Source organism: Ornithorhynchus anatinus, chromosome 1 (assembly GCF_004115215.2).
Source record: "Ornithorhynchus anatinus isolate Pmale09 chromosome 1, mOrnAna1.pri.v4, whole genome shotgun sequence".
In the NCBI taxonomy this organism is placed as follows: domain Eukaryota; kingdom Metazoa; phylum Chordata; class Mammalia; order Monotremata; family Ornithorhynchidae; genus Ornithorhynchus; species Ornithorhynchus anatinus.
Genome location: NC_041728.1, coordinates 22917781 through 22935851, shown reverse-complemented (window position 1 = coordinate 22935851; position 18071 = coordinate 22917781). Strand labels below are relative to the sequence as shown.

The following is an 18071-nucleotide window of genomic DNA, read 5'->3' as shown; positions in this document are numbered from 1 at the left end:
TGACCCCCCTCCGCGGAGGAGACCCACCGCCCTCCCCACGTGACCCCCCTCCCCTCCGTGGAGACCACCGACCCCCCCTCCCCACGTGACCCCCTCCCCACGCGACCCCCCCCTCCGCGGAGACCCACCGCCCTCCCCACGTGACCCCCCCCCTCCCGCGGAAGAGACCAACGGCGGCGCGGGGGGAGGAGCGAACCGATCCCCGCCCGCCGGGGGCCGGAAGTGACGTCGGAGGCCAGACCCCTTCTCCTCCCCCCCCCCTCCCCCCGGTGAGGGCGGCCCGGCCGGAGCGCAGGGAACAAGGTGCGGGGTGAAGGCGCGGGGGCCCGGGGCTGAGGGGGCCGAAGGAAGGGGACCCCCGGCCTCTAGTCAGCCTAATAATCGTGCTGACATTTCCGAAGCGCTTCCTCTGTGCAAAGCACTGCTCTAAGCGCTGGGGGAGACGCAGGGTCCTCAGGGGGTCCCACGTGGGGCTCCCCGTCCCCCTCCCCATTTGACAGATGAGGTCGCTGAGGCCCAGAGATTAATAATAATAATGTTGGTATCTGTTAAGCGCTTCCTCTGTGCCGAGCACTGTTCTAAGCGCTGGGGGAGATCCAGGGTCATCAGGGGGTCCCACGGGAGGCTCCCAATCTTCATTCCCATTTTCCAGATGAGGTCACTGAGGCCCAGAGAATAATAATGTTGGTATTTGATAAGCGCTTACTATGTGCAGAGCACTGCTCTAAGCGCTGGGGCAGATGGAGAGTAGTGAGTCTGTCCCCCGTGGGGCTCCCAGTCTTCATCCCCATTTTACGGATGAAGTCACTGAGGCCCAGAGATTAATAATGTTGGTATTTGTTAAGCGCTTACTATGTGCGGAGCACTTTTTTAAGCGCTGGGGGAGATACAGGGTCATCAGGTTGTCCCACATGAGGCTCACAGTTAATCCCCATTTTACAGATGAGGGAAGTGAGGCCCCGAGAAGTGAAGTGACTTGCCCACAGTCACCCAGCTGACAAGTGCAGCGTGGCTCAGTGGAAAGAGCACGGGCTTTGGAGTCAGGGCTCATGAGTTCGAATCCCAGCTCTGCCACTTGTCGGCTGTGTGACTGTGGGCAAGTCACTTAACTTCTCTGGGCCTCAGTTCCCTCATCTGTAAAATGGGGATTAAGACTGTGAGCCCCATGTGGGACAACCTGATTTCCCTATGTCTACCCCAGCGCTTAGAACAGTGCTTGGCACATAGTAAGCGCTTAACAAATACCAACATTATTAAGTGGCAGAGCTGGGATTTGAACCCATGACCTCTGACTCCCCAGCCCGGGCTCTTTCCACTGAACCGGCTTTGGAAACACATTTCTTAAGGAATTCACACTGTCCCTGCCCCTTCCACAAGCCCCAGGCAATGTTGATGGGTCAGAGGATGAGACATTATCAAATTATACTTAGGTTAAAAGACTGCAGAAACCTCATTTCTCAAGCTTCTGATTTTGGAGAAGGGGTGGTTAAGACCTCAGTTGGGACTCTTAGAAGTTTGTCATTTTCCATAATCATTCAATAGTATTTATTTATTGAACGAATATAGAAAATGACAAACTTCCGACAAGCCGAGAAGCGGCTTGGCCTAGTGGAAGGAGCCCGGGCTTGGGAGTCAGAGGTCATGGGTTCGAATCCCGGCTCTGCTACTTGTCAGCTGGGGGACTGTGGGCAAGTCACGTAACTTCTCTGTGCCTCAGTTACCTCATCTGTAAAATGGGGATTAAGACTGTGGGCCCCACGTGGGACAACCTGATTCCTCTGTGTCTCCCCCAGCGCTTAGAACAGTGCTCGGCACATAGGTAAGCGCTTAACAAATACCAACATTATTATTATTAGTCACTTAAGTTTTCTGTGACTTAGTTTTTTCACCTGTAAAATGGGGAATAAAAGTGGGAGTTCTCTGTGGGAGCAGGACTGTGTCCAACCCGATGACCTTATATCTGCCCCAGCGCTTAGTACTGTGCCTGGCACAGAACAAGCACTTAAAATCCACAATTATTATGAGAGTAAATAATAAACCGGAATATCGTACAGGAGATCGTGGTTTGCTTCTTAAAGGCTAGCTGAGCTTTATAATAATAAAAAAAAGAACGTCAGGATCAAGGTCTAAATAATAATCAAAGAAGCGAGAGGAGTGTTTGCCTATCAGGCATTTTATGTTTTATGTGCATTGGCAGTAACCTACGGGAGATAGTGTGGCTTAGAGGAGGAAGAGAACAAGACATGGAGACCAGATATTTGGGTTCTAATCTCAGGTCTGCCCGTCAGTCTCACTGTGTGATTTTGGATAAGGCACTGAATTTTTCTGGGCCTCAGTTTCCTCTTCTGTAAAATGGGGATAAGATATCTGTTCTCCCTATCTCTTAGATTGTGAGCCCCCCAGACGTGATTATTTTGTAATCTACCATAGTGCTTAGCACAGTGCTCATGCATTGTAATGCATTTTGTTTTGACATATTTAAGATCTTTTCAGACCTGGGATCCTGAAGAAAAAGGATGAACTCAGTATACTTCCAGAAGTCATTTCTATTTTGTATTCCCCTTATTTTAATGTATATTCTCCTTGAATATGTATATTCATTCAATAGTATTTATTGAGCGCTTACTATGTGCAGAGCACTGTACTAAGCGCTTGGAATGAACAAGTGGGCAACAAATAGAGATAATCCCTGCCCAGTGACGGGCTCACAATCTATATAACTGCTTGAGGACAGGAATCCTGCCTGTTTACTCTCTGTTCTCTCCCAAGTGCTTAGTATAATACAGTAAACTCATAATAAATGCTTTTGATTAATGAGATATTGTAATCATCATCTTTCTGTTCAGTTACAGGTTTTCACCTCTCAAGAAGACACTGAATCCTCGCCTCCCGGAGCAGAAATCCATGGAGGCAATGAAGAACTATTTTAGATTCTAAAACTAAGATTGAAATGATGGCCTCAACAGCAAATCTGGATGTCGGAGTCCCGCTGATTGTGGAAAATTGCACAAGCAGCTACAGCCTCTCCGCTTTGCCCGATGTTAAGATCGAACACCAGATGGACCCAAATCCCGAAGAGGGCCCCGCCCAGAGTGTTGCCATGGGAATGAAGTTCATCTTGCCCAATAGATTTGACATGAATGTGTGTTCCCGGTTTGTGAAATCCCTGAATGAGGAAGATAGCAAAAATATTCAAGATCAAGTTAACTCTGACCTTGAGGTGGCATCTGTCTTATTTAAAGGTTGAAATTTATGGTATAAGTTATATTTGTTTTGTTTTTCTTTACCTCTCACCCGTTTTTTTTTTCCCTTCATTAATGGGAAAGAGGCTGTTAGAGATCATCCAGTGCTACTTTAAAACAAAAATTCAAATTCAGAGGCTAATTTTTTTAAATTAATGATAGATTTTTAAATGTTCTCTACCCGACTTCAGTATTCTTTATCGGTTCTTCACTTTAATCCCGTGATTTTCTTCTTAAATTCCTTATGCAGGTATAGTGAAGTATTAAAATTCAGGTTTTCCTAGAAAAGGAGTGATATTCCCATCTCTGTCACTAGGAGTGGCTTCAAAAAACCATAATGGATACTAGCATGATTCTCTTTGAAATCAGTGGGAGGTCTTCAGGCAAAGCCTTTCCAGGAATACAAGTACTCTGCTTTATGGCCCCAAAAACAATGTAATCAGATGCATGTATATTTCAGATTGTTGTGCAGCCTTCAACATAGCAGCAGGCTGTAAAGAGTCCCTGAACAAAGTAAGACCTATAGATTTATCTCTGAAACTGAAAATAGAAAAATGGGTTGCATTCAGATTCAGAATGAAAAATCTGTGAAATCAGGATGTTGCCCACCAGTGTTTCTGCACCAAGCGGGTTGAAGCTTTTTTGTCTACTCCCCAAATCTAAATTAGTGTTTAATTTGCATCAAGGAGATCTTTATAAATGGGAGTCATCTTTTAATTAGGTTTCATAGATTGGAAAACAAATTGTCCCGATTCATGTCCACAAATTTCCCGAATGGAATGGAATCTTTCACCTCAGTTTATAAAATATAAGTAGATTTATTTGATAAATACCTTGTGGTTCTCCAGAAATTGTCATGCTAAATCAGGAAATTTTAGTGTTCACTCAAGTGTGGAGGTTGCATAGGTGAAGTTAAAAAATAAACTAAACCTTAGGAGTAGTATAGGGTTAAAGTCATAAATTTAAGGCAACTTTAATTGAGATGGTTTGACTTTTTGGTGACATATCAAATAAATCATATTCCATTTTTTTTTTTAAGTACTCTAGCCATATCAGGCCTTTCCAACATGATTTGAAGTCTGATTTTTTTCTTATCTCAGTCACTAAAATTTTTTTATTCCTATTGTTATGTAGCTGAATGCAATATCCACACATCTCCTTCTCCGGGAATTCAAGTAAGACATGTCTACACTCCGTCAACAACAAAACACTTTTCCCCCATAAAGCAGTCGACTACTCTAACTAACAAACATAGAGGAAATGAGATCTCCACAACACCTCTGCTGGTAAATTGTAAGTATTTCTCTATTCAGTGTCAAATTCCCTTTATAATTAAGGTAGTTAATTTGTGGAGAAATTAAGGAAGGTAATAATAGTGATATTTGCATTTGCCGTGTGCCAAACAGTGAATTAAGCACTGGGGTAAATCAACCATCATCTTCAGTGGTATCTGATTGAGTGCTTACTGGTGCAGAGCACTGTACTAAGTGTTTGGGAGCATATAATACAAGAGAGTTGGTAGACATATTCCCCCTCAAGACTCTAAGCTCATTGAGGGTAGGGAATGTGACTGTTGTACTCTCCCAAGTACTTAGTACAGTGCTGTGCCCACAGTAAGCATTCAGTAATACGTCTGTCTCCCCCCTACACTGTGAGCTTGTTGTGGACAGGAAATGTGTCTTTTGTATTGTTATACTGTGCTCTCCCAAGCGCTTAGTACAGTGCTCTGCACACAGTAAGCGCTCAATAAATATGACTGACTATCGACTGACTGAAATTCCCTGCCCACAACAAGCTTATAGTCTAGATGGGGAGACGGAGGTTAATATACATAATTTATAATGTACAGGATCGTCAGATAATCAGATGATGAGAGATGTCAAGGAAATCAGCCATCACAATCCCCTCCAAGCATTTTATATCACCTCTGTTGGTGTCAGAATGGTGGACTGGATGGACCATTGGTCAGACCCAGTGTGGCCTTTATGTTCTTATAAGTGATGGTTTTATCTTATTTCTCTCCTCCTCCCCGGGGAATATGGAGAGAAACCTGCACTAGGAGCAAATAAGTTGTAAGGCTGTAATATCAAATAAGTAAACTCTCTCTCTGAATTCAACTTGGCAACTTGAAAGGGATATTGATGCTTTTAGGGATTTAGGGCCCCTAACCACCCATTTCACCGGTTAAAAGAAAAACCCACAGAATCAACTGAGGGCACACTGTATGCAAAGTGTATTAGATCCTGGGGCTGGTATTTTCCAAAGGAGAAGTCTAATCCTCCCAGGAACTGTTTACAACCCAGAGGGCGATAAAAGATTAAAATACTCAGAGCGGCTGCAGTGAGGGGAACGCAGTCCTGAGAATTTAGTCGAGGAAAAGGTGCAGGCCATGTATGAGGAAGAGTTGAGTCTTTTAGTAAAGTTTTGGAAGAGTTCAAGTGTTCTTTATCAGTATGGCTGTTTCTTGGCTTCTTCCTATTGAGTTGGCATTGTTGCTAGTCTGTTGTTGCTAGCCAAAAGAGCAATAAGATTATTGAGAAAGCGAAAAGAAAACATTTTTTGAAATCTGAAGCAAAACAAAACTCCAAGTGTCTGAGCAGAACCTGGCAGGTCGACATATTAACCCAGCGGGAGGTCCCTGTGCATGTGATATGTCCCACTCCTTTTTTCCAGCCTTATCTGTTCACCAGCTGGCTGCTCAAGGGGAGATGCTGTATTTGGCGACCCGCATTGAGCAAGGTGAGATTCGACTGGTGGTGGAGATTCTTCAAGTTTGTTTCTTTGGAGGATTTAGTTTTCTTCTCTTCAAGTTAATAAGGGTACATGTTAATTGCCAGTAACATAACATGGAAGCAGCAGGGCCTAGGGGATGAGAGCAAGGGCCTTGGAGTCAGAAGGACCTGGCTTCTAATCCTGACTCTGCCACTTGTCTGCTCTGTGACCTTGGGTGAGTCACTTCACTTCTCTGTGCCTCGGTTACCTCATCTTAAAATGGGGAGTAAAGCTGTGAGCCCTCAGTGGGACAAGGTCGATGTCCAACCCTATTATCCTGTATCTACCCCAGTGCTTAGTGTAGTATCTGGCACATAGTAAGCTTTTAATAAATATGAAAATAACAACAACGTAGGCATTTGAGGTCTCAACCCACTACGTGGATTTAGAGAAAAAACTGATTTAAATTTTACTGTTAGATTCTTCTCAGAGTGGAGAGAGGAGATTCTGTAGCCTCTTGCACAGATATACCCTATACCTTCATCAGCATTTCTTTTATAATCATTGCCGATCAACAATTCATTTGGGACCATTTATTTCTAATCCTGACTCTTATGAAAATCATGGACTGTTATTCACGGGTATGTAGGTGTGTAAAAGTCTGCACAAACTGGCCTACTTGAAGAGATTACATTTAAGTAGTTATGGGAGGCTATTCAGTTTTTTGGTCCTTTTTCTAATTTGTAAAAATGTATCAATAACCATAGCTCCATCTGAAGACAATGAATATGCCTATCTACCCTGTCACTTAGATGTTTAATGCAGTGGAGTGACTTGTTTAAGCAGGCATTGATTTCTTGATCCAGCTGAATAGCTTCCATAGCGCACTCCGTGCATAAATAATTCAAACCCCAATGTGACATGCAGCATGTATTTAAATGTCTTAATGACCCAGAGCACTCTTCCAGTGTCTGGAAAGTGGTTTTAGAATTTCCAAATCATAAAAAAGTATAATCCAGCAGAATTAAAGAAGCTCAAAGGAAAAAATTGGCAACCATCGGAGTGTGGTGGAAGAATCACCTTTTTAGTAAACACCTCATCTGATTTTCTACACTATCATATTAGCTTACTTTATTTTTAAATTAGTGGACGTGCTCATACATTCCTGCCCCTCTCCCTCTCATCTACCTGTGCTGATGCTCCATCACTGGCCTGACCCTATTCACAGGGGTTAGCTCTGCTGCTCGCCTCTCCCTGGGCTACTCTGATGGCTCCAGACCTGCTCCCCCTAACCCAACCCCCTCCCCTATCCCCCGACCTTCTGCCCTCCCCAACTTCCCCCTCATCCCTGCTGCTTTTCCTCCTCAGTGCACTCTAGGCACGCAGTCCTCCCTGGCAATCGTCACCTGGGAGCCATCTGAGCCAGACAGAGCTCTCAGAGCTGACCCAGGCCAAGGCAACGTCAGCTTCATAGATGAAAATCGGGTGCATGAGCCAGGTTCACCAGCCGTGTTATTCATGTTATTCAGTGGTATTCAGCTGCACTAAGGAGGCATCGACATCCCAGGTCCTCCACAACTGATGCTCACAGTCCCCACACCTGGCAGGGGACAGACAGCCACATTCTAGAATGACACTGGATTTTGAATGGTATATCGTAAACACTTGCTATATGCCAGGCACTGTCCTAAGCACTGGGGTGGATACAAGCAAATTGGGTTGGACACAGTCCCTGTCCCACATGGAGCTCACAGTCAAACCCCATTTTACAAATGAGGTAGCTGAGGCACAGAGAAGTGAAGTGACTTGCGGGTCACACAGCAGACAGGTGGCAGAGCCAGGATTAGAACCCGGGCCCCCGGATTCCAAGGCCCGTGCTCTAACCACTTGGTCTCTCTGCTTCTCAATCCGGTTGTTGCCTGGGCATAGTGCAGCCCAAGCTTAGCCCAGTTCTAAGTTTGAGTCATTTACAGTTAAATTCTCTTTCAAACAGAAAACATAATCAATCATACGGATGAAGAAGGATTTACTCCTTTGATGTGGGCCGCTGCCCATGGGCAAATAGCAGTGGTGGAGTTTCTGCTTCAGAATGTAAGGACGGTTCCTTTGAATGCCCTATTTTCCACCAGTAACTACTCAGCCTCAGTCAATCCCAATAGCCTTCATCGTGTCTTGGGAAAATCAACCCTGGGAAAAGGACCCAAGGAAAGACTATCTTCAATATTTTTTCCTTCCAGGGGGCCGATCCTCAAATTTTGGGGAAGGGGCGAGAGAGCGCGCTGTCGTTAGCCTGTAGTAAAGGCTACACTGACATTGTGAAGATGCTGCTGGACTGTGGAGTGGACGTCAATGAGTACGACTGGGTAAGCCCGAGGTTGCTACCCACCTGGAGAAAAGGCACCAGAGGACGGTCTCTTCCAAAAGTCACGACCAGTGGTGGATTTCTGGAACACCGCTTGCTTTTGAGATTTTCCAAAGATGGTTGGAAGGAAACGTCCCGAATGTATCAGTCAATCAGTGGTATTTATTGAGTGCTTACTGTGTGCAACGCACTGTAGTAAGCACTTGGGAAAGTACAGTACAAGAGTTGGTAGATGCAGTCCCCGATCACAAGGAGCTTACAGTCTACTGTGAGACAGATCTCCTCTCTAATGATATGAGCACCAAATGTTTAAACTTGATGTAGAATTGTTTTTAAACCACTTTCCTTTGTAAGACTGTACCCACGGCTACCTGGTAGCAGGGCCAGATGATTGGATTCTTGCACAAACCCTCTGTCCTCTTTTGCAGAACGGGGGGACGCCTCTACTTTATGCTGTGCATGGAAATCATGTGAAATGTGTAAAAATCCTCTTGGGTAAGTAGATTGAAAATCATCTCACCTGTGAGGAGTTACTGTGTGACTTCTATTTATGTATTTATTCTTTTAAAATAGAAAATGGAGCTGATCCAACTGCTGAGACAGACTCTGGATATAATTCTATGGATTTATCTGTAGCCCTGGGCTACCGTAGCGGTGAGTATATTAGGACAACAATGTACACAGATTGTAAACTATTTAAATGATAAATGTGTTAACGTAGACTTGTATATAGCTTCCTTCAAAAACTTCTAGCCCCCAGCAACACTTATTAGTTCTGTCTCCATCAATGCCAGGTGTCACTTGAATGATACCGTGCTTTGATGCCTTGAGTTTGGATGTGCTCCTCGCAAGAGAAACAGCATGGCCCTAGAGTATGGGCCCGGGAGTCAGAGGGACTTACCTGGGTTCCAGTCTCGGTTTCACTACTTGTCTGCTGGGTGACCTTGGGCCACTTCACTTCTCCGGGCCTCAGTTCCCTCATCTGTAAAACACAGATTAAGACTGTGAGCCCCTTGTGGGGCAGGGACTGTATCCAACCCAATTACCTTGTATATACCCCAGTGCTCAGTACATACAGTGTCTGGCAAATACCATTACAAACAGACATACTTCTAGTAGCTACTTAGCATATTGTATCTGCGAAATGATTTACAACTGATTTACAACCTTTATTTTAATTATCATTCCTTAGCCATAACCGTACGAGTTGAACTCCATAGCTAAGCTTTGCTGTCAAAGAAACTGAAACCCGCTAGGTAAATTGAGGTACCTGCTCTGCCACTTCTCAGCTGTGTGACTGTGGGCAAGTCACTTAACTTTTCTATGCCTCAGATACCTCATCTGTAAAATGGGGATTAAGACTGTGAGCCTCATGTGGGACAACTTGATTACCCTGTGTCTACCCCAGCGCTTAGAACAGTGCTCTGCACATACTAAGCGCTTAACAAATACCAACATTATTATTATTCATTCAATAGTATTTATTGAGTGCTTACTATGTGCAGAGCACTGTACTAAGCACTTGGAATGTACAAATCGGTAACAGAGACAGTCCCTGCCCTTTGACGGGCTTACAGTCTAATCGGGGGAGTCAGACAGACAAGAACAATAGCAGTAAATAGAATCAAGAGCAATAAATAGAATCAAGAGCAATAAATAGAGAATAAGTAGGGAATAAATAGAATATTACCCGACCTCACCCCAAGCTTAGGCTGTGGCTTAACTCCCTAACCCCAGCATCCCTGAACAGTGGTGGGCTGAAAACCAGTCCTACATGTGTGAGGAAATTCTCCTTAATTACAGGCCTCCTCCTTTTTTTAAATGAATCAATCAGTGGTATTTATTGTGTGCGGAGCACTGTATTAAGTGCTTGGAAGAGTACAACAGAATTGGTAGATGTTCCGTTTTTGCACGGTTATTTGTTCAGCGCTTATGGTTTCCAGTGACAATGTATGGATCCAAAAGCGGGACAGTGAAAAAACAGGACTTGACTTAGACTTTGACTTGACAAATGACTTAGATTAGCATATTTTGGACACATACTCAGGAGGTCTGATTCTCTGGAGAAGACACTACTGCTAGGAAAAATCCAGGGAAAACATGGAAGAGGCAGACCAGCAGCTAGATGGATAGAGACCATAACAGCGATAACGGGAGAACCATTAGAAAGGCTGCGGATTATGGCAGAGTTCAGGGCGTCCTAGAGAAAGTGTATCCATGGAGTCGCTATGAATTGGAAACGACTCGGCGGCACTTAATAATGGGTGAGGCACTGTACTAAGCATTGGGGTAGATACAAGCTAATCAGGTTGGACACAGTCCTTGTCCTGCATGGGGCTCACAGTCTTAATCCCCTTTTTTCAGATGAGGTCACTGAGGCACAGGGAAGTGAAGTGACTTGTGCAGGGTCACTCAGCAGACAAGTAGCAGAACCGGGATTAAAACCCAGATTCTGACTCCCAGGCCCTGCTTCCCTGTCTACAACAAGATTACAGTCTAGAGGGGGAGACAGACATCAATATAAATAAATAATGAAGGTTGTGTCTGATCATTTATTTGTTTGGTTTTTTATTCAGTGATTAGATTTTTTTTTAATGATGTCATACTAATCAGATTGCTTTTCTGTTTTAGTTCAACAGGCTATTGAGTCCCATTTATTGAAGCTCCTTCAAAACATCAAGGAATAGACTTTCAGTTCAAGAAAACGTTTTGTGCCCAATAGTCTAAATTTTTTTCAGCCCTGACAAGTGATAATGATTTGTTTACTACTTAAAATTTTACCTCAATCTCAATATTTGCTGTTTCAGTAGATTTTCCTTCACCTAATCCACTGAAGTTAATAGTCTGTGTTAATTGTCCGTTTTGTAAATGTGTTTTATTGTATATTTAAAGATGTAAATTAATGTTTTGTTGCATGAAAACTTTTCAAGAAAACCCAGTTTCATCAGTCTTCATATCAAGGGCAGTCATTTGACATCGTGAAGTCTTTCCACACCGCTCTGGCTTCTATCCTATTCACCTCTTGGCTATAAAGAGATCGGGTGAATGGAGATAGAAGACAAACTTATTAGTAGGAATAGTATTTATTAAGTGCTTACTGTATGCAGAGCACTGCATTAAGCACTGAGAAAGAATACACAAGTGACGAGGCCCCTGGACCATCAGGGGGCTCACAATCTAAAAATCGGGGGGCTCTGGGTTTTGAGATAGACACAGCAGGAAGGATGAAATCAGGTAAAGACAAACCAGCAGAAGATGTTCTCTGCAGGTTTTTGGGGCTACCCCCAGGAGCCACAGACAAGAAGTCTCCACGATGGGTTCCCAGGGACCAGGCTAGCTCGGCCGGGCCCCTGCTCCCTCCGGGTGAAACTAAGGACTCAACCTAGAAGACACCCTAAAAGAACAGAGTGCAACCAGCCCGGCAGCAAAGGGGACCTGTAAGGGCCTCCTGAAATTTTTAGAGGCTGTGTGAAAATACCCTGCAGCCTGGTAGGCACAGGGGTGGGATGGAGCAGCTTCCCCGAGAATGTCACTCGGCCGTGTTTATTGTTCAAAAGTACAAAAAGTGCACAAAGTGTGATCGTTTACAACTATCGTTCAGTCCCTATTAAAATACTGTGTCATTTGGCTTGCTTGTTTTCAGATGTGTGGGATCCCATTTCTTTTTAAGGCACTCTCTCACTTATTAAGGAGACATTTGTGCTTACAAATTCATCTTTGCTTTGGGGAAAATGGAATATAATTAAGATGATTTAATAGTCCTCTACCCAAGCACTTCACATGCTGCACCCCTGCCTGCCTCATTGCACTGTACTCTGAATCAAATTTATTGAGTGCTTACTGTGTGCACAGCACTGTATTAAGCACTTGGGAGAATATGAGGTAACATTCCTGACCAGAGTGAACTTAAGGTTAAAGCAGGAGACAGACATTAATGGATTACAGATATGTCTATAAGGACTGTGGGGCTGAGGGACAGATGACTAAAGGGAGCAGATCCAAGTGCAAGAGCACTGTAATCAATTCCTCTGCTTGAGTTCTTGGTCCTGAGGTTCCTCTGTCACAAATGTCCAAACTGCTCAGTCAAGGGGAGGGCTGGGGGAGAAGGAGGTATGATATTACATGCATGTGGGTAATCCACCCTACAACCTTTCTAGCCATATCACAGGGCCCTATCCATGTGCGCTGCATTGAGTGACTTCTGCCTCTGTTGGTACCCACTGACCTGTTAGCTGTAGAGTGATTTAACTTCAGGACCGGGTAACCACTCAATCTCCCTATGAGCCAGCGGAACACACCTTTTTTTAATGGTATTTGTTAAGCGCTTACTATGCGCCAGGCACTGTTCTAAGCACTGGATCGTTCCCACGTGCAGGCTGTTGGGGGAACCTGGATGCAAATATATTTGAGCCCCTACTGGGGGTGGAACTGTAATCTACAAGGATAGTAGGCCCCAACAGATAGTTTATTCATGTAATGTTCTTCTCCCTGGGAACTAGATCTCTGTAGATCTCACTCAAAGGACATTTCTCCAAATCCTTAGGAAGGATGTAGAATTGGACTAAAGTTACCCAGAAAGAGCTAGAAAAAAAGTCGGGCAAACTTTTTAAATTTAGGGAAGGTGAGATCCACACACCGCCCCCCCCCCCCCGACCTTTCCCTCAGTTTTTGCCCCTCTCGCTCATCCTCCCAACTCTGTCATGCATCCACTTCTTTTCCATATTGGAGTTCAGGTCAAGCACATATGCTCAGGTCCAAGAAAACCTGAGTGTTTTATTGAAGTTTAAGTAGTTATTGAAGCTTGTACAACGGGTGAAATGGAGGAATTTGTATTTAACTTCTCTCCTTTTGCTCTCTCAATTCAAAATCAACTTCTGTGTTTGAGAATGCATAGAACTATGAATTTTTTTACAGCTCTGCAACCATTAACCCTAACTCAACAGCTTTCCCAAATCTCTCCAAGGGTAATAGTAGCCATTCTGGGAGGGGAACCTTAAATCCTAGAGGTTTTAAAACTCCCTTTGATTGTAAGCCTACTGAGAGCAACAAACCGGAGTAAGCACTGAAATGCACTGAAGTGTTTGAAGTAAGCCTAAGTACAACAGAAACACCAGTCACATAGTACTTGATCTGAGTTTCTACCTTTTGCCTGCTACCCGAGAAGCAGATTATCTGTTAACTTTCAATTTCACAAAATCATCCCAATCCCTATTCTCTATTTATAGGATTTGTGGTATTAAGCACTTACTTTGTGCCAAACACTAACCTAAGCCCTGGGGTAGATTCAAGGTGGTTACTTAACTCTAGAATGCATATCAAAGGCTGTGGTTACCTAACTGTAGAATGCATATCAAAGGCTAAGAACACCTAAGCTCCACAGAAATCCTATCTGAGTGAACGTGGGGAATAGGGAATTTAATTCAAACTAAAACCATGTGGCAATTCCTTCCCTGATTCCCACACAACTGTAAACAACTGGAGGGCAAGGATGGAATCTATTCCACTTAATTTCCTAGTGTAAAGCTACATGCTGACACGCCCTCAATAAAGATGATTTGATAAAGATGGCAAACACAGTTTTTATAGAATTATCTAAATACCCGGGGGGTAAAACTTATCTTAATAAACCCATCAAACCTCTGAGAGAATGAAATAATAACCTTAATCTAATTCTCATATAGACTCGTCCTGGATGTGAAATCTGGAACGTTCCTGACCTGTTCTGAACTAAACCCATAACCTCCTATGAACAATTACACAGTCGCATTTATTGAGTACTTACTGTGTACTGAGAACCCTATAAGGCACTTGGAAGTGTAGAGGACTCTTAGGAGCAATGCTCCCTGACCCCAAGGAGCTTACAGTCCAGCCGGGGGCAGATTCTGAAAAGAATTGAACATAAGAGTTGATAGATCTCTAGAGGCCCAGTTTCTTTCTCGTGGTGAGATCGCCCCTTCCCATTTTCTCACCCCGAGAAAGATCAAGGGTTACTAACTGTACATCATCTGTCCCAGGGTCCGAAGCCAATTCCGAGGGTGGGTCCAAAAGGCACGGACTGAGAGGGGTGGGGAGAAGCCAGAGCTTAATGAGGACAATAGCAATTTGGGACTGACTCTGGCAACCACTCAATTCATTCATTCAATTGTATTTGAGTGCTTACTGTGTGCAGAGCACTGTACTAAGTGCTTCGGAGAGTACAATATAACAATAAACAGACACATTCCCTGCCCACAACGAGCTTACAATTGGGGGGGGGAGTCAGATATTAATATAAATTACAGATATGTTCATAAGTGCTGTGGGGCTGTACTTTCCAAGCGCTTAGTACAGTGCTCTGCACATACTAAGTGCTCAATAAATACTATTGACTGAATGAATGAATGGGAGGTGGGGCTGAATGAAGGGAGCAAGTCAACGTGACGCAAAAGGGAGAGGGAGAAGAGGAAAGGAGGGGTTAGACAGGGAAGGCCTCTTGGAGGAGATGGAAGCAGCATGGCTTAGTGGAAAGAGCAGAGGCTTGGGAGTCAGAGGTTGGTGGGTTCTAGTCCCGGCTCCGCCACTTGTCAGCTGTGTGACTTTGGGCAAGTCACTTCACTTCTCTGGGCCTCAGTTGCCTCATCAGTAAAATGGGGATGAAGACTGTGAGCCCCACGAGGGACAACCTGATTACCTTGTATCTACCCCAGCACTTAGAACAGTGCTTGGCACACAGTAAGCACTTAAATACCATCATCATCATCCTCATTATTAGAGGCTTAGAAATGGGGGAGAGCACTAGTCTTTGGGGCACTTGCAGATGGCAGACGCTCCTCTGCCGACCCAGAAGTAACAGGCACAAGTGACATGTGGAATGCCAGTTAAGAACCGTAATATGATGTTGTTATACAGAACCTCTTCAGAAATTTCAAAAGCACCATGACTTGAGAAGCAGTGTGGTCTAATGGGAGTCCGAAGGACCTGGGTTCTAATCCCAGGTCTGCCACTTATCTGCTGTGTGACCTTGGGCAAATCATTTCTCTGTGCCTACATTACCTCATCTGTAAAATGGGGATTAAGTCTGGGAGCCCCATGTAGGACAGGGACTGTGCCCAACTCTAGGGAGGATGCAGAATCAGACTACAGGAACCCAGGAAGAGCTGGAAAAAAAATCAACAGGTTGGGCAGAGCTTTTACATTTAGGTGGATGAAATCCCTTCCTTTCCCTGTTTTTGTCCCTCTTCCTCCTCCTCTCAATTCTATCGTGCATTTACTTTCTTCCTTCCCATAGCCAACAGCGTGTCCTGGGGATTAAGACTGTGAGCCCCCTGTGGGACAGGGACTGTGTCCAATCTGATTCGTTTGTATCTACCCCAGCGATTAGTAGAGTGCCTGGCACATGGTAAGTGCTTAACAAATACCATTAAAACAAATCATCAGCACCTAGAAAGTCATTCGCTCCACAGCCATTGCATTCCCCTCCCAAGCCTCGTGAACCCAGGCACCTCTTCGGAGCAACAGATCCAATGGCTGTCCTGGGCCCTGTCTACTAGGCAACTCTGCTTCATTTTCCATCCCAGCTGGAATTTCCTGCCACCTGGAAGATTGAGACTATTAGAGTACAAGCTCTTTGAAGGAGCTCTCACAGGTAACCAAGGTACAGTCTGGCACCACGCCCTGCTCCAGTGCAGGTCAGATTCAGGAAAATCAATCCATCTACCAATCGTATTTATTGGGTGCTCACTGAGTGCTTGGGAAAGTACAATATAACAAAGTTGGTAGACACGTTCCCTGCCCACAACGATCTTACAGTCTAAATGGAAATAAAGTGGGGTGGCGGGGGGCCAGTGCACTGGGCTTTTGTTGGCTGGGAGGACTGATCACTGGAGAGGCTCGCCACATTTCCACGTCCTCATATTTTAGGACTGAGACCATGCTTGGATGGTTTTTGTTTTTTGTATTTAATGGTATTTGCTACGTGCTGTCAAACACTGTTCTAAGCACTGACGTTAGACAGAACTTAATTTGGTCAGGGTACAGTCCCTGACCAGCATGGGGCTCAAAGTCTAAATCTGAGGAAGAATGGATGTTTAATCCCCATTTTATAGTTGAGGCACAGAGTAGTTAAATGACTTGCTCCAAGTCACACAGCAAGCAACTAGCAGAGCTAGGATTAGAACCAGGGCCACTGACTCCCAGGCCCCAGCTCTTTCCACTAGGCCATGCTGCCCAGTCCCTATCACCTATTTATAATGCTTTTGGTACTTAAGCACTTATGTGCCAAGCACTGTATTAAGCCCTAGGGTAGAAACAAGATAATAAGATAGTTACCCAAGTGTAGAATATTAGTGGCCCCACCGACGGCACAGTTCCGGCAGGGAGAATCAGGGCTAGAACCCAGGTCTCCTGATCTCTGGAGCCAGGCTCTTCCCATTGGACCGGCAGCAGGCTGTTTCTTGGAATCCTAAATATCATCATTAATGAATGGTTTGTCAGTAGTGACTTTCAAATGTGTTCCGGGTGGGTGTGGTCTCTGGGCACTGTTTGATCCTCCCTCCTCAGGACTGCAAGCTCTTGGGCTCTGAGTAATAGCAGTGGTAGGAACAATTGCAATTATTAAGTACTTACTATGGGTAGAGCACTGTAGTAAATGCCGGGAAAAAATATACCGGTGGAAATTAAAGAAGTAGCGTGGCCTAGTGCTTCCTAGGGCCAATGCACTGTGCTAAACACCGGGAAGGATAGTAGAAAAAACACGGGACTGGGAGTCGGAAGACCTGGATTCTAATCTTGGCACAACCACTTATCTGCTGTATGACCTTGGGCAAGGCATTTCGTTTCTCTGGGCCTCGGCTACCTTATTTGTAAAATGGGGATTAAGATTGTAAACCCCGCATGGGACATGGACTGTGTCCAACTGATTCGTTTGTACCTACAGCACCTGGCCCATAGTGAGCACTTATCAAATACCCATTAAACATATACACACCCCATACTGATAGGAAAATTGAGACTATTAAAAGCCTTGCAACAAAAATGCCCACTCACCTTCGAAAAACATCCCAAAGGCGATGACTAATGTCCTAATTTTCAGTGATAACTGCTGCTCACCACAAAGATTTTGAACCGCCATGTCAAGGAAAAATGACTTTGAAACTTAAGGCTTCTAATGTGGCAGACTGCAGAACAGCCAAATTAGCTTTCAAATAAATACTTGTCCAACCGGTTTCTTTGGGCTTGGGCTCCCTTGGACCTGCACTCAGCCTCTGACTCACTTCCTGCTCCTTCAAGTTTACTGCAATCTTGAATAAAAGAAAGTCTTCATCAGCAAACACGACAAAGGCCCCAGGGAAAGCTTTGGGCCATTACTGCCACAGCCAGTTACTTGTTAGGATTAAGAGAAACCCAAATACTGTTAATAGAAGTTATTTAAATGCAGAGGACTGGGGTTTTCCCATTCATTCCCCAGTTTCTTTCATCAATACTATGATTAGTGAGCATTCTATATTAACCAATGAATCCGTGTGCTATATTTGACAGGGCTGCTAATTCAGATGTCAGGGAATTTAGCATTAAAACAACTGAATTCCATGCTGTCAAATTTGAAGTAGGACTGAACTTCCCAGAAAAAAATCCCACCTGTTGCCTCAACCTACGAGCCAGATACCCATAGTTTAATCATGCTGAAGTTCAATAAGACGGAGGCCCTGGTATACACTTAAAAGACTCTGTACGCCATCATTCATTAAAGGTAAAGAAAACAATGAAATGAAAATGAA

The 18071-nt window shown here is 44.4% G+C and overlaps 1 protein-coding gene across 2 annotated transcripts; it reads left to right on the top strand.

Moving 5' to 3' along the window:
- Positions 1-229: 229 nt before the first annotated feature.
- ANKRA2 (ankyrin repeat family A member 2) lies at positions 230-11958 on the top strand. Of its 2 annotated transcripts, XM_029072633.2 has the most exons (9): positions 230-303; positions 2847-3242; positions 4377-4535; positions 5916-5981; positions 7948-8045; positions 8192-8317; positions 8745-8811; positions 8890-8970; positions 10948-11958. In XM_029072633.2, exons 2-9 carry the CDS (start codon positions 2951-2953, stop codon positions 11001-11003), a joined length of 945 nt encoding a protein of 314 aa, XP_028928466.1. In that variant the 5' UTR covers positions 230-303; positions 2847-2950; the 3' UTR covers positions 11004-11958. The 2 variants fall into 2 exon arrangements, with proteins under 2 accessions (XP_028928466.1, XP_028928467.1); XM_029072634.2 differs by lacking the exon at positions 230-303 and having other exon boundaries at positions 2964-3255.
- The last annotated feature ends 6113 nt before the right edge of the window (positions 11959-18071 follow it).